This window comes from Zeugodacus cucurbitae, chromosome 2 (genome assembly GCF_028554725.1).
Source record: "Zeugodacus cucurbitae isolate PBARC_wt_2022May chromosome 2, idZeuCucr1.2, whole genome shotgun sequence".
NCBI classification, from domain to species: domain Eukaryota; kingdom Metazoa; phylum Arthropoda; class Insecta; order Diptera; family Tephritidae; genus Zeugodacus; species Zeugodacus cucurbitae.
Genome location: NC_071667.1, coordinates 72866852 through 72889582, shown reverse-complemented (window position 1 = coordinate 72889582; position 22731 = coordinate 72866852). Strand labels below are relative to the sequence as shown.

The 22731-nt window shown below is 37.9% G+C and overlaps 5 protein-coding genes across 8 annotated transcripts; 3 read left to right on the top strand and 2 right to left on the bottom strand.

The window, feature by feature from the left end:
- Window positions 1-280: 280 nt before the first annotated feature.
- On the top strand, window positions 281-5304 carry Clasrp_1 (CLK4-associating serine/arginine rich protein). 2 transcript variants are annotated; one of them, XM_054225627.1, is made up of 7 exons: window positions 281-613; window positions 699-800; window positions 922-2892; window positions 3208-3331; window positions 3889-3991; window positions 4137-4242; window positions 4343-5304. In XM_054225627.1, the coding sequence occupies exons 2-7, from the start codon at window positions 730-732 to the stop codon at window positions 5157-5159; spliced, it is 3192 nt and encodes a 1063-aa protein (XP_054081602.1). In that variant the 5' UTR covers window positions 281-613; window positions 699-729; the 3' UTR covers window positions 5160-5304. The 2 variants fall into 2 exon arrangements, with proteins under 2 accessions (XP_054081602.1, XP_011177651.2); XM_011179349.3 differs by having other exon boundaries at window positions 283-613; window positions 699-796.
- A 247-nt stretch (window positions 5305-5551) lies between these two features.
- On the top strand, window positions 5552-7040 carry LOC105209133 (uncharacterized). The gene has a single exon (XM_029038278.2). It carries the CDS (start codon window positions 5794-5796, stop codon window positions 6733-6735), a length of 942 nt encoding a protein of 313 aa, XP_028894111.2. The 5' UTR covers window positions 5552-5793; the 3' UTR covers window positions 6736-7040.
- Window positions 6509-9582, bottom strand: LOC105209132 (augmin complex subunit dgt6). The gene is made up of 4 exons (XM_011179357.3): window positions 8524-9582; window positions 8036-8461; window positions 7330-7973; window positions 6509-7209 (listed from the first exon to the last, which is right to left on the bottom strand). Exons 1-4 carry the CDS (start codon window positions 9392-9394, stop codon window positions 6979-6981), a joined length of 2172 nt encoding a protein of 723 aa, XP_011177659.2. The 5' UTR covers window positions 9395-9582; the 3' UTR covers window positions 6509-6978.
- Window positions 9583-9809: 227 nt separating this feature from the next.
- On the top strand, window positions 9810-11058 carry LOC105209131 (spindle and kinetochore-associated protein 1-like). Its single transcript, XM_011179356.3, has 4 exons — window positions 9810-10328; window positions 10384-10523; window positions 10595-10767; window positions 10826-11058. Exons 1-4 carry the CDS (start codon window positions 9933-9935, stop codon window positions 10984-10986), a joined length of 870 nt encoding a protein of 289 aa, XP_011177658.2. The 5' UTR covers window positions 9810-9932; the 3' UTR covers window positions 10987-11058.
- An 87-nt stretch (window positions 11059-11145) lies between these two features.
- On the bottom strand, window positions 11146-20791 carry LOC105209130 (putative uncharacterized protein DDB_G0271606). Of its 3 annotated transcripts, none has more exons than XM_011179352.3 (4): window positions 20401-20791; window positions 13198-13674; window positions 11515-12849; window positions 11146-11437 (listed from the first exon to the last, which is right to left on the bottom strand). In XM_011179352.3, the coding sequence occupies exons 1-4, from the start codon at window positions 20404-20406 to the stop codon at window positions 11276-11278; spliced, it is 1980 nt and encodes a 659-aa protein (XP_011177654.2). In that variant the 5' UTR covers window positions 20407-20791; the 3' UTR covers window positions 11146-11275. The 3 variants fall into 3 exon arrangements, with proteins under 3 accessions (XP_011177654.2, XP_054081611.1, XP_011177657.2); XM_054225636.1 differs by having other exon boundaries at window positions 11515-12738; XM_011179355.3 differs by having other exon boundaries at window positions 11515-12594.
- Window positions 20792-22731: the final 1940 nt, after the last annotated feature.

The window sequence follows — 22731 nt, the reverse complement described above, 5'->3', positions numbered from 1 at the left end:
GAGTTGTCGCTACTAAACCAATTTGTTATACCATTTTTCTAACGTGACAGTAACGTAACGTACTAATTAATATAGAAACTGAGAAAATTGTTTTAATTATGTTATTTTAACAAAGCAATCAATTGAAAAGCAACCAAAATTTTTTAAAAACAAATATTATTATGCATTTGCAATTATTATATTAATATAAAGAATGTGATCGTTGAGGGTATACAAAAAAATATTTTTCTATTTGTGTTTTCTTCATGTTCTTAGCTCCGCTCGGCATCCCCAACTGAGCCGGCTGGCGGTAATTTGAGAATGTCAAAGAAACGTCAAACCATTTTGTTCTTCATTATCATTTATCTGAGGTAAAATAAAATATCCATCGCAAAAAGGACATTAATCTTCATACGCTTCTGCTCGACGGCGGAATCCAAGGAATTATTGTAGTATAGTGTCTAATATGCTATACGAATGTTAGGTTCGACGAACTCATCCCTCACACAGTTCCAAAAGCATATACTTGTGGAAAATGTGGCACGAGGCACGCAAGCAAGAACGCCGTATACGCGGTATGATTGTAGACTATCGCAAACGTGCGGAGCGTCGTCAGGACTTTTACGAAAAAATTGTGAGTGAAGAAAGTGTATGAGAAAAATGTGTGAAGTCTTATAGTCCAATTGAAATAATATAATTTCGTATTACTACTTACACAGCAAGCGGACCCCACTCAATTCATTCAAGTACATGGCCGTCGGTGTAAAATACATCTCGATCCAGCTACAGCTGCCGCCGGAGATGGAGCCGCCATCATGCAAGTCATATTTCGGAAATATCCGTTTTTTTATTTTTCCTTAAAATTTTACATTAAATATTTATTTGTTTATAGAAATAGATAAAAAATAATATTATTATGTACTCGATTGTTGTATTTTGCAGTGTGCCCTGGCAAGGTCAACAGGATAATCTAATCGATCGCTTCGATGTACGTGCACATTTGGATTATATACCGGCGATACCAAAAGTAAATGAAGCTGAGAGCACCGAAGTATCGGTGGAGGAACGTCAATGCAATTATGAACGTTACCGCATTTTGGCCCAGAATGATTTTCTAAATGTAACGGAAGAAAAATTCCTACATCAACTGTACTTAGAGGAGCAATTTGGTGCAAATGCGCAACTGGAAGCTATCGAACGAAGTTCAAGTAAAAAGAAACAATCAAAAAGTGGTGTGAGCATCGGCTATATTTATGAAGAGGGAGTGGCATCGACAACAGCAGGTAGTCATCCTTTTCATCCAACAACTCAGGAGAAAACAACCGGAAAATCTGAAAAAGGATCTGACTCAGAATCCGATTCAGATATGGATATGGATGTTTCTATTGATATTTCAAAGTTGGACACTTCACAAGCGCATGAGTTAAACGGTTGTGGTCGTAATTATGGTATGGTAAGCAATGACTTTTACTCATATTTGACAAAAGATGCGGACGAGGCCGAGGCTTTACGTATTGCACGTGAAGAAGAACAAGAAAAAATGCTCTTAAGTGGGCGCAAATCTCGTAGGGAGCGCCGAGCACAAAAAGAACGCCGTATTGCTTGTCGTCCATTTAGTCCGCCTAGCTATGCAGCGAAAGAAGATAGTGCTGCGAAAAAGGATAAAGACGAAGAAAGCGAATCCCGTTCACCATCACCTGACCCCAATGCTGGAAAAATTACATACATTACATCTTTTGGAGGTGAAGACGAATTGCAGCCACACTCGAAAATTTCAATCAGTATTGGACGTACACCACAAACGCTTGGCGAATCTTGCGCTGGTGTCTCAGCAACAACCGGTGCATTAACACCACAAATTACCTATGCACAAAAGGTAAAAGAGAATTTGGAAAAACTCAAACAGTTAAATGAAGGTACAAAACGTTCAACCGCTATGGGTAAAACCAGTCATTCAAGTCGATCGCGTAGTCGTTCAAGAAAGCGCACACGCAGTCGAAGTCGTAGCCGTCGTCGAAGTAAAAGACGTAGTAGGGAACGCCGAAGACGACCCTATTCACGTTCACGATCCCGTTCACGCTTACGAAGTCAAAGTCGAAGCCGGCGTCATCGGCATAGAAGGTCACGCTCCATTTCCTATGAACGTTCGAGACGCAAAAGACGTTCCAGACGTTCAAGCACTGTTTCCGACTCGTGTTCCAGATCTCGCTCGCGATCACGTAGTGGCCACGGTGGTGTACATAAACGACGTTATAGATCAACGAGCAGCTCTTCACATCGCTCCAGACGACGTAGTAGTCGTTCCGTTTCCAGCGGCAGCCGGCACTCCGAGCGCAAGCGCAAACAAAACTCAAAATACAGAAAGTCTCCTATAGTGGAACGTCGACGTCCGCGTACACGTACACGTTCAAGATCTCGCACGAAAACGCTTAACATGCCACCTATTGCAGGCAGTGCTGGTACATCACAAAATATTGCTAAAGGAAAATCCATCATTCAACCCGTAATTAATACAATGGAAGCCGCAACAACAAGCGCTGTCGTTGCCACCTCTGCTACGCCTATGGTTAGTTATCCGTTATCCACACGTATAACTGCCATGTCCACCGCAGTAGCCGCGGCAGCTAAAGAACCGCCACCACCGCCACCACCAGTCGATGCTAAGGGCTCAAGCACACAATCAACAGCAGCTGCTGATAGCGTAGTGGCAATGAATGTATTGCCACAAGTGGTTGAACCACCACCACCACCGCTTAAGCGCTACTATGGACGTAAACGTGGAGATGACTCATCGGACTCGGACAGCGACACTGCATCCGACACAAACGCAGAAGAGAAAGACAACGTGAAACAGCAAGCACCACTCAGCGGCGATGGAAATGACAGTGACGAACGCATGGATGTGGATACTACGTAAGTTATGCGCACAAGGAATACATCTATGGTAAAGTTGAGCCACATTTTATTCATCCTTTTCTCATACATACATACATACATTTTATATATATGGATGACCATAATTATGCGACGGTTTATCTCTAACTTGAAAGCAAAATGACAGCAACTTGTGTACGCTCTTGTATATGAGTTTCGTGGGTTTTTTATTTTACAAAAACAAAAAACCTTATTAACTCATATTTGGTGCTTAGAATTGCGCTGTCATTATAATCAACATGATCTTGTTAAAAAAAATTTCACCGATATCTCTATATATTCTTTTTGTTTTAGCTCTGAACGTTCCAACCCTTTGCCAGCATCATCAACGTCAACCACTGGTAAACAAATAGGCAAATATTGCACTACTGCTCCGGCGAAAACCAATCCAAGTTTTTCTAATGCTACCGAAACCAAAGTCAGTAAGAACCACCAAAAAATATATCAATTTCAGCAACACAAACTCGAGAAATGCCGGAATAATAACAAAATTATAAAAACGAAAACTCAATGGACAAGGGATAGGGTGTTAAATTACAAGATTTTTTTCTTTCACAAATGGACGACGACATTTTAGATGATAGGTTTTTATATTGGTGACTCTCAATAGACTTTATTTGTTGACTTTTAGGAGTTTAGACATTTTTTTTGTGGACTATTACAAGCATTGAGTTTTAGAGTTTTAATTTCAAATTAATTTCAAACTATCAATTATTGCTCAATATTCTATTTTTACTTACTATTAACTATTATTATACGCTTTCCTAGTTAATGGAACAACATTTAGCCATTGCTTGTGTGAATTTTGTTTTGACATGCACTTTTTTTTTTCACATTCCTCAACTTTCTTAGTTTGAAAGGTCTTCTTTGTTAAGAAAAGGACATTGACCTCAACTAGAATTTATATGTAGTTTTAATAATTTGAAAACTGGTTGTGCTTGTGCTTTGTTAACCATTCGAAGTGATTCCTTACAGACTACATCATCATCATCTTCAGCAGCGCCACAGAGCGGCAGCAGTCGTTTGAATTTGCGCGAACGACTGAAACGCAAAATGCAAAATTTACTCAACAAGCAATGTAAGTACTAAACGTGTACAAACAATTGAATTTTTTTTTCGTAAAACTATGCTCCACAAGATAGCATTAAATTATCTCATACAACTTTTCTTTCTCACCACCCATATTCAACTGTACGTGTTATTATGTGTGTGTCTGCCTATAGACAAAGCGGATAAACGTGCTGAAATCGAGAAATGGCAACGTGAACGCCAATTGCAACAAGAACGTGAGGATGAGATGCGCGAAATGGCACTGAAACTAAGACGAAGGTAAATTCCATTAATACCGACATCTATTGTAAACGTGTTTTACAACATTTCCATTCCTGTCGCAACTATTTATTTATTCTATTATTATACTTGATTGCAGGCAACGTGAGCTACGCCATCGCTATGGTACGCCATCAAGCGGCAAGGATTCAGATAGTGATGCTTCGGCTGCTGCAAAATCCACACACCAACCAACACAGCGGCGCAGCAAATCGGCTAGCAGCGGTCCCACCACTGTTCCTGTAACGGAAAAACAACCAACACAAAGTCATCAGCCAGCTGCCAGTCGTGGGAAAGATGAAACGCCGCATGAACAATACCATTCGTCAACGTCGCATGTACATCCAAGGACTATGCAACGCAGTAGAAGTCGCGAGGAGCGTTCGCATCGTTCGCGCAGTCGCAGTCAGTCCTATTATCAAATGCAGCGTTCAGCTGCACCTGAACGCCGCTCACGTTCACGATCGCGTAATCGTCGTAGCGCTTCGAGGCGCAGACGACGCAGTGCGTCGCGTTCGCGCTGGCAACGTGATACCAGCCGTGAGCGCGCTTCGCGTCATCAACGCACACAACGTTACGACGAACGCGAACGTGAACGTGATAGGGATAGAGACCGGGGGAGACGTTCACGTTCTAGGAATGAACCACGCTCACGTGAAAGCTATCGTGATCGTGATAGAGATAGGGAACGCGAGCGGGACAGGAATAGGGAACGTGATCGTGAACGGGAGCGTGATAGAGACAGAGACAGAGACAGAGAACGCGATAGAGATAGGGACAAAGAGCGGCATCAGCGCGATGCGCCCAGTAGCCGACAAGAAGCTGTTACCAGCAGTGGCAACAATACAAATAGTAGTAATAGAAACCGGATTGTCATATCGGCACCGCCGAAACTCAAGAAACTAGTTGATTACTAGACTAAGCACTGAAAGACACGGTTTCGGTTTCTTTTGTTGACTATTTTTTTATACAAATAAGGGTTGAACTGTTTAAATATATTAACTTCATTAATAATTTGAAGAATTAATTCATAATAAAGACCATTGAATTGTTGGTACAGTATGTTGTGTGTATTTTTGTTGTTTATTTTGTTGCTGTTGCTGATTTTTAATATATTCCTCAAACAATTTAGAGGAATGATCCTGATCTGACAGTCCTCAGCCTGATAAAAATCCAGCTCCGTTTGGGTGGAACGTTTTGTTTATGTTTTTCCACGCTTGGAGCTTGCACTTCCTGCAAACATTTATGAACAGTATGTCTGTTCCCAACTTGCCTTGCATTTTTTGTATATAATACTCCGGCGTTTTGCCGTCAAGGCCCAGCTGAGTATACAAGTAGCTTTGCTTTTTCCATTAGAAAATGAAATAAATTTTAACTCTTGATAGTGTGTTTATAAATTAAAAGTAATTTGTCTTCGTATTTCATAAGCAAAATTTTAAGTGTGCCAAAAGTTTAAAAACATTGGAAAAAAATATTGAAAACTAAATAACAACAAAGCTTTAGCGAAGCGAACAGCTAAACAAAGCGAGCAACGCGTCATTTCTTTAGTTTATGGAAAGCGGCTTCCTTTCGACACAGCCAAAGCTCGAGGATCAGCATACTGAGCCAGTTGAAGGGGAATACTTCAGTAGCATTGCGATCGATCATCGCACGCCACAGAATAGTCGACAACGTTTGATCCCGCTGACCCAACAAGTGGTTGACGCAATGATGGATTTTAACGGCTCCCAATCGAGCACTAGTGTCTCGGAAAAGAATTTCTACAATACATTCTCGATAACTTGTTTAGTGCGCGAAGAGGTGCAGAATATTTTGCAAGAACTATGCGTTACGGACCAGTTCATACGCAAAGAAGAGATCGATGCGCTCATTGAACGCTGCTTGCGCGAAAAAGTGCAAATCGAGAGTAAAAGTCCGACGATCAGTGCAGAATCTTTGGCGGAGGAAAATCAAGAGCTTGAAGTGACCGTTGAGATGTTAAATGAGACAGACAAGAATAAGTTGATTGTCGAGAATTTTCAAATACTGGAACAGCGTATTACCAATTTGGAGGAACGCATTTCCACGGTATTGCAGACTGTGCCCAAATTACGACACTTGCAAGCGAAAAAATTCAAAATCAATACAGAAGTGATACGTGAGGAGTTGCGCAATGTCATGCAACGGATGGTTATTGATGATGCTACAAAGCCAGTAATGAACGACGATGCGCGGACAACATCGGAGAGCGATGCGAAAGAAAACAGCACTTTAGCAACGGTAAATGAAGTTGGAACAGAACAGACGCTGTCGGAAAATAATGTCAATCCTTACGACGATATGTACTATGCGGAACGCCAAAATGCTATGAATATATTGAATTATAAAAAATCAAAAGCCACTATGGAACTCAATAAAAGACCATATGTAAGTCCACACATAAAACCGATCGTACGCGACTTGGAGCATATTAAATTTAAACCCAAACAAAAGGCGGCATTTATCACAGAGTAGAAACGCAATGTATGTGCAGATTCTTCACGCATCGGAGGCGCATTTCATAAATGAAACAAAATAAATTACAATTATATTAAAAACAAAACTTAGTTTATTACCAAACAGTAATGTGGAAAGCGAAATATAAAAAATGCAAACCGCAAAACATTTAAATGAAAGGTGTCTGTGCATGTTTTATAACTATTTATGTATATGTATGAATGTGTGTGTATATAAAGTAGTTTGTGTGTGAGTATTTGTCTACATTGTAACATCCTTTAGTACGGTATCGCTTATATCGAATAAATTATCATCATCGGCAATTATTTGTATCGGCATTTGCCTAGTCTTGGGTTGTGCACTTTTCGGAGTATTGATAATATTTCGATCATTTTCACCATTCAATATAATTTTTCCTTCATTCTCTGTCACTAGCAGACAACTGGAAGACATTTCCAACACTTGCACAGTGGTCGCACGCTCATCAGTTTTCTACAAATATATATATAATTAGAAGGATTTTAGCGTATATGTTTAACTATTTAATATACAACAATTTTAAATAAAATTTTACATAAATTCTACAATTAAATGTATTTTTCGCTGACTTACATTAAAGAAAATTGTATTTTCCTGCATTGTGATGTCGTTCAACTTGAGTCTTGGTGTATCAGTGAACTCAGCTGGCGTCGGTACAAGCGCATCGAGACGCCCAGACGGACTTGTGCTCATATTGGCGATATTCATAGAATCTCCCTGGACCTTTTGTACGGCTGAAAGTCGTCTCGAATACAAAACTTTAGCTTTTGTCCCACCACCACTCCCACTACTACTGCTTATCGCTTCGAGTAGTTGTGTACGTGCGATACGTGTACGTTCATTTGAATTGAAAGGTGTAAACGGCGAAGTACTAGCGCGGTGTGCACTGCGATGATGAATACTATTGGTAATGTCTGTTGAGCGGTCGACACTTACATCTAAGTTATTATTAGATTGGATTGTTTTTTCGGTTACAATCACTGGTGCCGACTCCAAATCGTTATGAAAGATATTCTGACGTTCCCGCCAACTTGTGCTTAATAAAGCTTTGGACGCAGACGCATTACTTTGTGATCTTTGGCGTTGCGCACGCACAGTACCCTTGTGAATAGTGCGGAGAAGCTGAGTGGAGTCAATAATGCGCGACTTGTTCATTGTGTTATTCAAATCGATCGAGTTGTCTTTAATAGCTTGTTTTCGCGCAGATCGTGGCAAAACTATTAATTCGAGAAACATTTCCTTAAAAATATGGATGGTTTTATTAAAAATCAGAAAATACCTGAAACATTACCACACAAGGAATCGGGCGCAAATTTAGCTTGTATATCAGCAAAAAGTGGTAAACGCATATTATCCAAACGACCAGTGCTCAGCGTCTCCAATTTGATTGGTGGCGTGCAAACATATTTCATCATTAGTGAGTTGCAGTCATCGTTTATGTGTCCTGCTGTTTGCTTACGTTGGTTTGTACGTATTTTCATATGCGAGTTCAGCGATAACTGGAAGCCTGTTACCTGCATTTCTATTTGTTGATATTCTGTTTTGAGTGCGGTTAGCTCCGCTTGGACAAGTTCACCAGAGGTTCTAGTTTCCTCCACCTCACCGAAGGCATTTTCCAATACGGGATGAATGAGGTTGAATGTAATTATGAGTTCGTTTAGCTTGATATCGTCTAAGACATTCACACTGGGATGTAAAAATACTTCTGAAATTGTATTTAATAAAGTATGTAAATTTAAACACCTTGTACGCAATAAAACAACACACCTGAAAATTCCGTATTTTCTGCCGGCAATGCGTCATTAATCTTCTGCAGGGCGTGCCGCACTCGACCTTTATCATATTTCATTTCCGCTTCTTTCAATTGAAATTTATCTATTCGTTCTTTTAATTCTGCAAATGGTTCTTCCAATTTGCGCACCATGCCAGTTCCTTTGACAAATTTCTCTTGAAACATTTCCCGATTTGATATTTCAAATAAGGCAATAAATTGTTCGTTGCACAGTTCAGCTTTACTCCTACTCGTTTCATGTGCCAATGCATTGTATATTTTTTCAAGCTGTTGGATTTTCTCTCGTAATTGCACTATTTGTTCATCAACATTGCTTATATAAGATGAGGCATAAGCCTTGAAAAAGGAATTTTGTTTCCGCATACGCTTTATATTTAGATCAGCTACATGTCCTGCTTCCACATCGGCACCCAAGAGTTTTTCTCGAAATCTTATCTGCTCTTGCACAACGAAAGCCAAAAAATCCAAAAGGAATATGATGAATTTCTTACCTCCTGGCATTACTACTAGGTATGACTTAATATCTCCCCATTGCAGTTTGTGTTTCTCATTTATATATTTCAAGTATTCGACAGTGCTTGTGCGGAAATTTGCCTCTGAACGTTTATCTGTGATAGGCCAATAGAAACGTTTTTTGAACTCAGCCGCGTCCAATAAACAAAACAAATAATGCATGACATGGAAAAATGCTTGAGGATTTGGCTTAATGAACATTTCTTCGTTAAGACATTTTCGCAGTTCATCTGTTTGGGGATGCAGTAGACCCAACCCGCGCAGTTTTTTGTGCAATTTTTCACTGAGTTCTCGTTCTTCTGCACGCTGCACAGCAATTATTGTGCGATCCATGGTATCAAGCTGTTTATCTACACATTAATTTTGCAGTTTAGAACATTATTTTGGTAAAATCTGCAAAAATTCTGCCTTTAAAACATTTAAGATTCTGATTTTTTCGCTACAACACATACAAAAACTGATGGCATTTTCAAATTGGAATTGATCTTTAATTAGTTCACAACGCGGTTATCACTATTGTGAACTTAGAGGTTCAAATGAATATCGTAAAAACAATAACGTTGGAGCAGGGGTTCATTAAAGCGTGATTTTTTCGTTTGAGATGTAAGATGTAAGAAATTTACAGCTATACTTAATAATTGAGAATAAAAATTAAAAGCTTATTATTCCAGAATTTTTGTTTGATTTTAGTGGCATATCAAATATATATTTGTATATTATTATAATAACTTGTTTTGATTTTATTAGTTGTGTTTCGTTCAGGTGGCAGCATAGTACATTTTTGCGCGTTTTTTGCCCTATGTTTTTAAATTATTATTTTTGAAAGATAAATTGAATCTTAGTACTTAAATAAATTAATTGACCAAGTAATATGGAGGAATTTAAAACTGCTATAAATGAGAAAATTACGTTAATCGAAAATTTTATAGCGCTAAGTTTACGCCGAGAAAAAATTCAAAATGTGTCCAACAAATTGGTGAAGGAAACAAAAGAACTAAAGAAACTAATGAAGCAAGTTCAAAATGCGCTTAAAAAAGATATTAATAAAGTGGATGAAGAACATGGACGTTTAATAATACGAATGCAAAGACAACAAGGTGCAATTTTAGAATATGTCTTGGCGGAGCGTCGAAGAAAGTTTGAGGAAGCTGAAAAGCGAGAACATGAAGTGCTTGTCGCTTTCAAAACCTCAAATGCACCACGAACTGCAGAAAAAAAACCTATCACAGCATTGGAGAGGGGTCTCGATCATCTAAATTTGAATGCTGTAAGTTTAGGGACTTTGTTTTTAACAATTTGAGTTAATAATTTAACTTTTACAGAATGCCGTAACACCTAAACTTACATTAAGCAGTTATATGGAATCACCATTGGTGAAGCAAAGAACACTTAATCCAATACCCTTTACATTTCTCGATTTCGAATACCGCATAACACCGGAACAGTATGAGTCAATACCAAAGTAAGTAATGCGCATAGAAGAAAAAACTTGGTTTGCTGGATTTATATTAATGTTCTACAAAAAAATTCCAGATATATGCGCGGTCGGGAGTCTGTTGACGATCTTCGTAACTTTTTGGACGCTGTTATTGTGCCATGTTTTAATAAAAAGTATCAACTAATACATCGTCAACGAAGTGCAGTGCGCAATCGACACGATTTGGAATTATGGAAAGTGTATAATCAACAGTCATCCTATGTTCCAGGTATTTGACAGTAATAGCTAGTCAAAATCGCTGATATTTAATTGTTAACTTAATTTAGGACGCAATTTCATTACGGCGGGCGATATTTCACAACATCTTCATAAGATGCTGGATAAAAAACAACAGAATCGAATAGTGTTGTTGCGACATTTGGGTGTGCTGCAGGAACAGCGCGTGGGACAGACTGTATGTTATATATGGAATGCTGACACTCATTGAGTGTGTTTATATGCTTAATTTATTGTTATCATTTGTTTGCATCGTATTAAATTGTGTGTGTTCGCAATATGATATGCTTCATGAGTTTTTATAATGAGTTCTGCTCCACGGAATAGTTGTGTTACTTTTCCTTCAAACAGTTATCAAAAATGCAATTCATAAATATAAAATAAATAAATAATTTAATATACTAAACTATAAAAAACATATGATTTTTACATATATTCGTTAATTGTATTTGTTTTTGTTAAATCTCCAACAAGTTCGCGCTGCATCTCATCAGTTTCAATCACTCATTGTCAGTCGTGTGTTCATCTTTTTGGTTCTCATTAGACACTTCAACGGATGAAGATACCTCGAACAGATCGTCGTCGGCTGTTGTGTTGTCGTTTGATGGGCTCGCATCCACGACAGTCCCCTTTTTGACCATATCGGAACGCTTTTGCAGACGCTAATAAAGTTGAATAGATATTGCGGAGTCAAATATTAGTTTAAAAATAATATTGTTCTATAACATACAGAACTTACCGCTTCGCCCGCAGCTTCGTCGTCGGGTACGAATATCCGTAGTGGAGTGTCGGCGCCAAGTTGCTGTTGAACCAAACGTTGGTGTTCGTGGAATGCGGCTGCGGCCGGATCTAGCGATTGTTGTTGATGATGGCTCTGTTGTTGTTGTCGTTGCTGCTGTTGTTGCAATTGCTGTTGATGCAGCTGATGATCTTGAAGCTGTTGGTGCAACTGTTGTTCTTGTAATTGTTGTTGCAACTGTTGTTCTTGTAATTGCTGTTGCAATTGCTGGTCTTGCAGTTGTTGATGCAACTGTTGCTGCTGCTGCAGTTCTTGTTGTTGTTGTAGTTGTTGATGTTGTTGCTGTTGCTGCTGCAGTGCCAACAAATGCTGTTGCTGTTGCTGTAACACATATTGCTGCTTCTCTTGTTCCGCTTCAATTTCTAAACGTTGCGCCTCTTCCTCGGCGTACGCTTGCAGCAGCTGAGAATTGTCCGGTCCAACATTGTCATAATAATTGGACACAACAAAACCGCCCTCAGGCGACGCCGATGTGGCTGTCAAAGCAGCGGCCTGGGGCTGCAAATTGTAGTGCCCGGCAGCGTGCTGCTCACCCAAGACTGGTGCAGCGATGAGTGCGGCGAACTGTGGTGCGCTATCCAACACAGGATGGATGCTGTGATGTGGATCTTTGGCTGCCTGCAAGATTTGACCATCACTGGCGATTTCCTGTGTGAGGTCGGCGTTCACATAAGCGCCGTGTAAGACGCTGGGCTGGAACAGCTGTTGCTGGTGTTGTGTGTACAACTGGTTGGACTGTGTGACCAGATAGGTTGGATCGTAGGCGGTGTGCACGGCCGCTACATTGGCGCTCACAAGCGGTTGCAGTTGCGCCTGCTGGGTGTATTGTATGGGATAGATTTCGGGTGTGGCCACCTCTTGGGCACCGATTATCTGCACCAATGGCTGGGCGGGTACAAGGAAATTGGATTGCACATCGAGCGGCAGTGGTTTGCCGTTGCTGGGCTGATTGAAGGGCTCCGTGGCAGGGCGCAATTGTGCGACTGGTAGTGATGGATCTGGATCGGGTGCGAAGAGTTTCTGAGAGCCAGAGAGTGGGTCACGTATTGTTTGATCATTGGTGTGCTCTTCGGTCACCTGATACTGATTCTCGATGTTGTTATGATTGGTGTGGGTCTGGTGGTAGGTTTGTGATGTTTGTATTTTTGGCGGTAAATATGATTCCTGGGGATGATTTTCAGGCAGGGAGAGATTAGGTGCGGGTATTGTGTGAATGGGTGCAAAGTGATCGTATTCATGTTCATGCTCGGTGATGAAATCGCTGTGTGTCTCCGTCTGTAAGTGAAGTGATTGTGGGTTTGTTGTTGAGTTGGGTTTTTGGTTTTGCATGTAATTGATTTTGTTTTCTACTTCGTGTTTTTTTGTATTGTGACTCAAAATCGAAGAGAGTTATGGAGAGAGTTTAAAATATTGTTTGCTTTGATTTCGAAAATGAATTTCAGAATGAAATTGAATTGACACGTGGACCATCGCAAACTCGGGAGTTTACATATTGCAGATTTCAGACCCCCGGCTTTGATGAATTTAGAAGATAATTACCTTGCAGTCTTTTCAAACATTTTTCGGACCAAAGCAAACAGTATTCGACTGAAAATTTCAACCACCTCCATATTAGAAACTTACCGGCAATTGCTGCACATCATTGCCCAACGGTGGGTATTGGATCGTATTTGTTGCAGGCACTTCAAAGCGGAATGGCACTTCGTAGCTAGTCGCTGGCTTATGCTTCGGCTTACTGTTCGCCAATTTGATCTTCAACGGTTTGCGCTGCAGATGTTTGTGTCCGAGCTGTGGGGATTTCAAATAAACCGGACCGGTTAGTTTAACGGGACGCACACCACGCAAATGATTCGGTCCGTGGCGTAGCTGCTGTGAGTTGCGTCCTCCCTTCAGTACGAGCGGCACAGGCTGATCGCTACGGATTTGTACGACGAGCGTGCGTTGTTTGGCGCCAGCAAGCGCGGCTTTGTTGCGATTCAAGGCAATTTGCTTGGCGCTCTTGCCGGCCCACACTGGGTAGCCCAAATGACGTTTGCCGATGGGTGGCTCGCCATTGCCGATCACCAGAACGGTGGCGAGTATGCAAACTGTTGCGAGGAGCTGCAAAGAAGTTGAGTTAAGAGAAATAATTATTATATTTTTTAAATTATATAATAAAATTTAATATAAAAAAAAATAATAAAAAATATTAAAAATTTTAAATGTATATGTGTTAGTATGTATTTGTTTGTATAAGCTTACACTTTAATTTCCCTCGCGTTGGCTTTTTCATATCAATTTGCTTTTACAACACACTAAAGCGCAGCTAATAAAAAATTTCTAATATCCAGACGTGTTTGTATGCAATTTTTATACGCGTAAATATGTTTGTATTTACCGTAATTATATGAGAAATTTGTGTTTTTTATGCCCACATTTCCGATAGTCATCGCACTTTATGAATGCCATTCTGATAGCGCGGCAATTTACAATTGCTGTCCATTGACCAATATTGAGACCTTTGCGCATGCGCAGCATGAAAGTGAAATGCGCCGGCGCAGAGGCGTGTGCAGCGCAAATCGTTCGAATGCCTTTGTATTTGGGCAATTAAATGTAAATACCAGTGTATTTATTATGTACTGTGGTATTTATGTATGCATGCTCGTTTTGGTTTTTGCATTTTATGTTTTTTTTATTCAAGTCTATATTATGCTATATTTTCTATTCGTTGTTTATATAAAAAATGCATATGTATCTGTTTGTGATGTTTGTTTATGATTTTTCTGGAAAGCGTTTTTTAATGACAGTGAATATAAAGTTTGCATTTAGATATATAGATCTTTTACCAAGATCTTTGAGAATATTCACATTTTTCAGTTTCAAAAGTGGAATATTCGAATCGAATGTCAAAAATTTTGTATTCTTAAAACTTGTCAAGGTCACTCTCAGTGTTTAATCTTCACCTCAGATAAGGTTAGACAAATCACAACAACCTTGAATCCAGTTTCAACCCCAAATTAGGTCTTTCCCTTATTTCGAGCTGATGCAGGCAATACGATTATGTTGGAAGTGCGGTACGATTGCTCTGAGATTTCGTTGTAATGGTTATAAATATATGTACAATGGTTCCAAGTATGTTTTATCTAGCAATCAATCAACTTTGAACATATCAGCCTTCAATAATAATAATTATTTCAATTGATCTGATTCTAATGCTGATTCTACAGATATCTAAATTTTATTAGAATTCATGTTGGTCATAACAATATATATTACTATATACCGCTACATTGTAAGCTCCCAATACTATATATACACAAAAGTCTACTTAAAGGTATAGAAACGCTTTAAATCTACTAGGTGGGGTCCCACTTGTATCTTGAGGCATCAATCGCTTCTAAAAATATGTCTAAATATTTGTTGTTGCACTTATTTAAATGTATTTGTTCTAATATTAACGTTGTAAATACGGTTTGATGAACTATTTTGGTTACAGCGCCATCTATTGTCAAATGTTTTTTTTTTTTATATAAAGGGGAAAATAACGGAGGATCCAAGTAGAGGTACTTTTTTCAATAGCCATATTTTGACAGATCACGCGTGAGTCGTGTCATGTTATTTTTGTTCAGTATTGTTTGGCATTTCATCATGGAAAGACCCACGCCTGAACAACGCTTGCAAATTGTTCAACTTTGTTACGAAAATTAACGTTCTGCAAAGAATGTGTTTCGGTCAACATAATCGGCCTACTGAGCGTACTATTTGCAACACCATCACCGAGATTGAAGCTCGTGATCTCGGCTACATTTGGTTTCAACAAGACGGGTCCACTTCCCACACTTAGTGTCATTCAATGGATTTATTGAGAAAACACTTCGGTGAGCAGATAGTTTCACGTTTTGGGCTGATCGATTGGCCAACAAGATCGTGTGATTTTTTTCAGTGCGGCTATGTAAAGTCTAAAGTCTATGCGGACAATCTCACTGCGATTCCGGCCTAGGAGCAAAACATCACGCGTGTCATTCACAAGTTACCACTCGAAATGCTCGAAGAAGTCATCGAAAATTAAAGTCAAATGCCAAAGAATGTTCTTTCGAATGATAATCAACATTCTCCATTAAATTTGAATGTTCTTTAAAAAAGTAGGAAACCTCAAAATGGATTACCCTTTAGATCTATTTTAATAATTTTATGGTTTTAATATTCCATTTTTATGGATTATCAATTTTTAATATGCATTAATTAAAAAAAAAAAAAACAATTGTCACTGTGCATTTTTAACACCTGACTAGGTAGGGTTTGTGTGTGTCACTCACTGATCAATTGTCAATTCAATTTCACTACTTATTTCACTTTTTGTTGACTTGACTTTTTGCACTGTTGTTTTCTAAGCATTCGCTGATCGCAATCGACATTTTTTTTAATGTAAACAGCAATTACAACAACACAGACGACAATTTCTTCAAAGCATTCATATAATTATTGAAAGAAAAATGCCAACTGTAGCATTTCTTGCAACTCCTTTTCTAACACACACACATACTCACTTTGATATGTATTTCTGTAAGTGTGTAGTTACTGCCTGTGCGCCTGTCAGCGGCTCATTAGGCAATTACTGCACACTGCAACGCCTGCTCATCATCACGGCTGTTTAACAATTACTCATATATAGGCTGAGTGTGTATGCATGTGTATGTATGTACGAGTATATCGAAAATAGGCAGAAGTAAAAGTACAAAAAATCAAATAGCAATAACAAAGGTGAAACTTTGATGTGCGCTGTTGGAACGTGTGGCACATATTAAGTAGCGTTTGTAAGCAACAAAAAAAAAAGAAACAACAAAAACAATTTCAGTCACTATCATTCCTTTTAAATGGTCACTCTACCTATATGCTGGTTACCTACCGTTATCTATTGTAAATAAACGCATATAAACATCAATTGTATGCGCCTCTTTAAATTGACTGCCTCAATTTTCTATTTAATTAAGTTAAATAGCAACTACTCATTAACCTGTTCAATGAATTACGCGGCCACTTCTACCACTTCTATTCACCGCTGAAATTGTGAAAAGTTTGTGCCTGAAGTCTTTTGTTTGCAAGACTCGAGAGTGCTTGTAAAAAAGCGCCTCGGCGCGACTGTATTTGCCACATTGTAATTGTTTATTGTTTATTCAGTTTGTTGTTGAAAAATTTACAAATTATTATTATATTTTTTATAGATGAAATATAATTGTGAAGTTTAATTTATTTCTATATCAGTTACATTATGATTTCTGAAAAGTTATGCAATTAATTGAAAGTGATTTTAAAGGGTAGTCAGTTCTTTGAGAACATTACAAAGGTGCATATCTAATAAATAATTAATTTTGTGAACATTTTTTCTTGATTATTTTCACACTAAATAGTTTCTGATTGAAAATATATAAAATATTTAAAATATATAATTTTAAACATTTTTTTACAAATGGAATTCATTATTTCCTACTCCAGTTTTCGTAAAAAAATTCTTCAAATCATAATTTAACCAAAAATTCTGCCTTGTTGTTGTTGCTAAAGCAGCAGAAATTATTCCTCTTACAATTTTGAAGAAGGCTACAGAGTTGGCAGTCTTTGGACGTATAAAAATCTTTTAATTAATGGCCCTTCCCTTTCATAGTCCCTTCCAGTTTCATAGACCCCCCTGTCTTGTATTCATATTTTTCTAGTTTTTTGTTAAATTTCCAACAAAAGCTCTGCTTTTAGAGAAGAAGACAAGTTCAACTTTTTTCTACGAGACTAATATTTATGAGGGGTGCTACAACACAATCCGAAGGGCCTATGACTGACTTAAAAAATTCATACTTGTCAGCCTCACAAAAGATAACAGAACGATGAAAAATATGGAGACAAGATAAGTACCAGTATGTTAGTCTACATTCGTTCCCGATTCTCTTTCCTTTCCTTCTGTTAAAGAATTATCACTTCCATCAAGACTAATAACTGCATGGCAGAAATAGAGTATCAAGATCGAAATTCTTTACAGATATTCGACAAATGGAAAATTTTTCCAGTTTTAGGAAATCTACGAACGACTAATCGATTTGATAAAATTTTTTATGGTGGAAAACTCTCAGTTGTTCGCCATTGCTTGATGAGATGCCATCGTTGTTAAATAATTATTTTTGTCATCCGATATCCATAATAAAATTAGAACTTGGAATACCACTCCAATATATATCAAACTACAACTCGAGCTGTTATCTATAGTTTCCACTTAATTCTTAGCTTAATAATGGTCAAAGACTCTACTTGAAAAGATTCCTAAAAAATAGTATAGGGTTTATATACAGCTAAATCTATACCACTATTTATAAAGAGAAAAGATTTGTATGTATGTTTGTATTGAATAAACTCGAAAACTACTGTGCCGATTATTGCTAGAATCTCAACTTTCTGGAAATAGTTCCCAGGTGAGAGTATCAGAAAGACTCCGTGATGGAGAATCTTAATCTGAAACAGAAAATCGTCCTGCAAGTCATTTTCTTCGCATCGGAATCGCGTGCCAGAGAGTCGAATAACGAACGCTCGCAGCTGTTTGCTGAAAAAAATTTCAAAACCTGTCAATTACGCGCTTGAGAGTCGAGTACGAAGTTTATGCAGCGGCTTGAAGAACAAAATATTAAAAATAAACATGCTTGCACTAGGCCGTTGAACTCTAAGCGTTCCCAACGCCTTTATAATCAGAGAGAAAGACAACGGATACAAAAAACTAGAGGTCATCATCATTCCAAATTAATTTCGAATTTTTCTCATTTTAAATTTTTTAAAATGAACCCACCCAAGAAATGGCAAAGTACATATATGGAAGAGTGTTTATACGCGTGTAAAAACTTTTAACTTTTGAAATGTTTGTTTAAGCCCGAGCGAAGCCGGAGTGGTCTGCTAGTTATATATAAAAGGCGAAAGAAACAGATACATTCTCCATTTTAACCTGGTTTAAAATACTTTTGCGCAATTACACGTTGGGTTATAATTACAATTGCTGACTGCCACTTTCATTCTTAGCGTGAAAAGCGAAACTTGGCCGTAGTAAAGGATCAGCAATGCATACGAGTTATACATGTACGAGTGTCTAGATATATATATATAAGAAAGCAGTTCAGTGTCTACCATGTACGAATGTACACCTACTTAAGTCTGGTATTTATTTATTTAAACGTTTGACTGGTTTGTTGCAACTAAATAACGGCAATTTACAAGTTGACGAGCGACGTGGTGCCGCCTCGCAGTTGTCGGGGCATAATGTTGTTGGCTTGTTTTGGGATATGTATATTATTCGGAAATATAACACTAGTGTGTAAGTATTGTTGGTTTAAAGCCCAGTTCCATACATCGGTAATCTCTGAAGGTATTTGGGAAAAAGCAACTAATAAAATACATTGGGAATCCACATTAGGGATATAGGTACCGACTACCTTATTTTCCGAAATATGTACACCTCTCTCAAATAGGTGAATAATGAAAATTCGATGTTAGAAAAAATATTAGCAAGATTTGTATATAAAATGGAAACTCTTTCGGTGCAAACGAAGACACGGTCTACCCTAGTACTGTTCACTTAATTTTTTGTTGCATCGCATTTGTGCAAAAAGAAAGTTTTATTTGGCGCGAAATTCGCTGCTAATGCTATCGTTATCTTTAACGTTTTCGCGGACGAGTGCACATTTGTGGGCGGAGGGAAATGTTGCAGGCGCTGCTTTTAACTAGTAATTCGTTTTCAAAAAACATTGATCAGCAATAAATTAGCACGAAGTCATTCAACTGTAACTTAATGGTGTGGTCTTTTTAATTTCGGGTTTCGGATTTGAGTAAGTGCGTTCATTTAACTCATTTAGATGCCGGTTGGTTATTTTGGAATTTTGAGCACAACTAGGTAGATTTGTGGAAAAAAATTATAAATTTCAGGATACTAACGAAATCGTTCTTCTTTTCTGCACTGAGTTTTCATAAATCATAGTTTTCTTTAGAATGCACCGATTACGTGGTGTGTTCAAAAAATTCCGGGAATTATCGTTTTTTTTTTAATATTTAAACATTTATCTACATTAATGTTGTCACCTTTAAAATAGTTCTCATTCATTGATGACGAGTGATCGATGCAGTACCTGCTGGAGGAAGCCGCGAAAGAGGACGACCTCCACTCCGTTGGAAGAACCAAGTGGAAAGTGACCTGGCTTCACTTGGTGTTTCCAGTTAGAACAACGAACGAGGGAACTAAATACTCAGGGTGTATGCGATTACAGTGCTGCTTTTTTAATCGGACCTAATAAAGGTATAAAGTAGTTCAACAAGAGCCGGTTTTTAATTAAAATTACCTTTATGGTGAAGTTGAAAAATTGTGAAAAAATATTTTATAAAATTCTGGAATACTGGATGATGATAGTAACCCTCAAAAGATAATGACAATAGTTAAAGACCCTTTCGAAAATAGCCCTAGAGCGTTTATGAAAAGTAAAAAGTTTTGAATTCTTGAATTCGAAACCATAAATATGGTAAATATGGTAATGAAGGATTTTGTCTCCAAAGCTACATATGTAGCGTTCTTCCATGATGACTCTCAAAACTGAAGAACTTATATGAACAACTAAATATTTTTCGATTTAATTTTTGCATGATATCAAACGAATTTTTTAAGGTTATATCATAATATTGTGTCAGAATAAAAAATATAATATTTTCATATAAAATTATTTTTATTTTAATTATTAACTGGGTAATTAGCAAGTAATTCTCATTCTTCTTTAGAGTGAAAGTTTTTTTGCATTTGTCCTTATCTTTTCCATTTGTAGATCATTTTTCACTCACCTTCATTTTGTTTTCTAATTTTTATACAGTTGAGCTGATGTATCCAAATACTGTATTTTTTAAAATTTATTTTCTTCTTCTTCCCACACACTTTATTCCAAAAGAATGTATAGAAAGATTAAAATCGAAATGAGGTAAACAATAACGTCCAATAACTTCATGACCGTTAACTGGCCTGCAGATTGCACGAAATCCTTTTTGCTGTTTGCAAAAATATTATCTAATACTTTTTCAAAAAGAAGCAACGAAAAATTCACTTCCCAAAAACACACGCGACACTTTAGTTAGTTTAGAAGCCAAACAGACGTGAACACACGAGGGTTTCTTCGCGCGTTGAGCGAATCAGTCAGGCGCGTTGGAAATTTCAGAGTTGACTGAAAGAAATTTCAATGCGCAAATCAAACAAAAGCTTCAGTGCCGTCGAACGCGTTGCTGTTGTCAGCGCCGCTGCACTTGTCATTCCTGCCTCGGCGGCGCTATCTGTTCGCCATGCCACCAATTGTTGTTGTTGTTAATATTTCTTTTTTCCCTATGCGCAAAAAAGCCCCAGCGAACCGTACCGCACCGGCGCTGCACATTGGCAAGTCAGTCAGTCAAATGGTTTGTCAACAAATTGTTTTTGCTTTGCCACTTTTTCCCATTTTTTTTATTGCTTTCCAACCGATTTTGGCGTTGCCGATGAAAGTGTTGACGTTCGTGTTGCACATGTGGTTGTAGCATCGGAGTGTGTGTGTGTCTGCCGCTGCTGCTTTTTGTGGCGTGGTCGAAACGGCTTGTTTTGTCCATCAGTTGTTGTTTTTGTTTGCGCTGTGGCTTTAGCTGGCCATGGCATTGGCTAATATTCGATAAGCAACGGTAATTTGTATTATACACGCTTGCACATACTCGTATCTAGCTCGCGATCCCCCCACACCCTCTCTTGCTGTCATCATTTCGCCGTAACGGTAGCACGCGATTTTACGCATGCGCAGCGTTAGCTGCTGCCTGCTAACTGCATGGCCATAAAGTAAACTCGATGTGGTTATAATAAATGAAACAACAATAACAAATACATAGATTAGCAATAATAGGCAAGCGGCGTCGTAAACTCGTTGAATACGCGCATGAATGCGTCGATAAAGCGACGTGCTTCCAATGTGCTAGTGGGTCCACTTTCGTTAGGCACGCGCCACAGAGAATCCAACTGAGCGTAGTCGCAGTTGGATTGCATAGAGAACCAGAAATAGTGGTGAGTTGAAGAAAAGCGCGATTAGTTTGTATGGTTCCAATGAAGAATAGTGATTTTCAACTTTTTATTTTCATTTAAATTTTTCTTAGAGTTTCACGTGTAAAATATTTAAGTCATTTACAAAATATCATAGACTCTTTTTGTTGGTATCTTCTTCGAAAGGTAGTATCTATGTACAATATTATTAATAATTATGTAGAAATATTAAAGTAATGCTTTAGTAAAACGTATAATGTTTCTAGAAATATTAAAAAAACTCAAAGTACCTGGTGTGTTAAAAAAATAACGGGAATTTTCGTTTTTTGAAAAAATATTTATTCATTCGTCTAAATTAATGTTGTCGTCTTTGAAATAGTCCACATTCATTATTATGCACCTATGCCAGCGCTTCTTCCAATCGTTGAAACACTTCTTAAACTCGATTTTTAGGAGAGCCTTGGGCTCTTTCAGCGATTTCTCGTAAAACGACGGCCATTTAATGTTCTCTTAATTTTTGGAAGTAGGAAAAATTCACTGTCTGGCGAATATGGAGTCTGCGGCATCGTTACGGTACTGTTTTTGGCAAAGAATTCACGAAAAAACTAAGAAATGTGAGTATTTAGCAAAATCTCCAAGCTCATAACAACACATCTAACCTTCATGGCTGCCACAGGCAATCGTTCTTCAGGGACATAAAAAAATTACAATTGAACTCTCCAAACCAGTTAAATTTTAAATCTTACAATTCCCGTTATTTTTGAACACACTACGTATTATAGTATTTGATACTATTATAATTTAACTCTGTAAAGAACGACTTCTCAATGCCTATATACATAATACTGCCGGTCTTTTGGAGACTCATCCTCAACTAGTTATAATTGAGATTTGACATTCCTAAAGGCATCACAAATTACTAATTCATTCCTGAATAATATAATCGGAGAGAATTTATTTGTAATCCGTAAAAATTCACGAAAAACAGAGACCCATTTTACGAGAACTCAATGGGTAAGAAACGAAATTTTTAAATAAAATAAAAAAAAAATTTTGAAGGTTATATTCGGTTATATTCCACTACTGTCAGATATAATTAAAGGATGATCCAGATCATCAAATTGATC

Bases quoted from the DNA above. Each gene is read 5' to 3' on its own strand.
- Clasrp_1 (XM_011179349.3), top strand. From the start codon at position 515: ATGTGGCACGAGGCACGCAAGCAAGAACGCCGTATACGCGGTATGATT. The intron at 2,893-3,207 runs GTAAGTTATGCG...TTTTTGTTTTAG, and splicing joins CGCATGGATGTGGATACTAC to CTCTGAACGTTCCAACCCTT. The intron at 3,332-3,888 runs GTCAGTAAGAAC...GATTCCTTACAG, and splicing joins CTAATGCTACCGAAACCAAA to ACTACATCATCATCATCTTC.
- LOC105209133 (XM_029038278.2), top strand. From the start codon at position 5,794: ATGGAAAGCGGCTTCCTTTCGACACAGCCAAAGCTCGAGGATCAGCAT.
- LOC105209132 (XM_011179357.3), bottom strand. From the start codon at position 9,394: ATGGATCGCACAATAATTGCTGTGCAGCGTGCAGAAGAACGAGAACTC. The intron at 8,462-8,523 runs GTGTGTTGTTTT...ATACAATTTCAG, and splicing joins AGAAAATACGGAATTTTCAG to AAGTATTTTTACATCCCAGT. The intron at 7,210-7,329 runs GTAAGTCAGCGA...ATATATTTGTAG, and splicing joins AAAATACAATTTTCTTTAAT to AAAACTGATGAGCGTGCGAC.
- LOC105209131 (XM_011179356.3), top strand. From the start codon at position 9,933: ATGGAGGAATTTAAAACTGCTATAAATGAGAAAATTACGTTAATCGAA. The intron at 10,329-10,383 runs GTAAGTTTAGGG...TAACTTTTACAG, and splicing joins ATCATCTAAATTTGAATGCT to AATGCCGTAACACCTAAACT. The intron at 10,768-10,825 runs GTATTTGACAGT...AACTTAATTTAG, and splicing joins ACAGTCATCCTATGTTCCAG to GACGCAATTTCATTACGGCG.
- LOC105209130 (XM_011179352.3), bottom strand. The intron at 12,850-13,197 runs GTAAGTTTCTAA...CTTCACTTACAG, and splicing joins ATGATGTGCAGCAATTGCCG to ACGGAGACACACAGCGATTT. The intron at 11,438-11,514 runs GTAAGTTCTGTA...CAACTTTATTAG, and splicing joins ACGAAGCTGCGGGCGAAGCG to CGTCTGCAAAAGCGTTCCGA.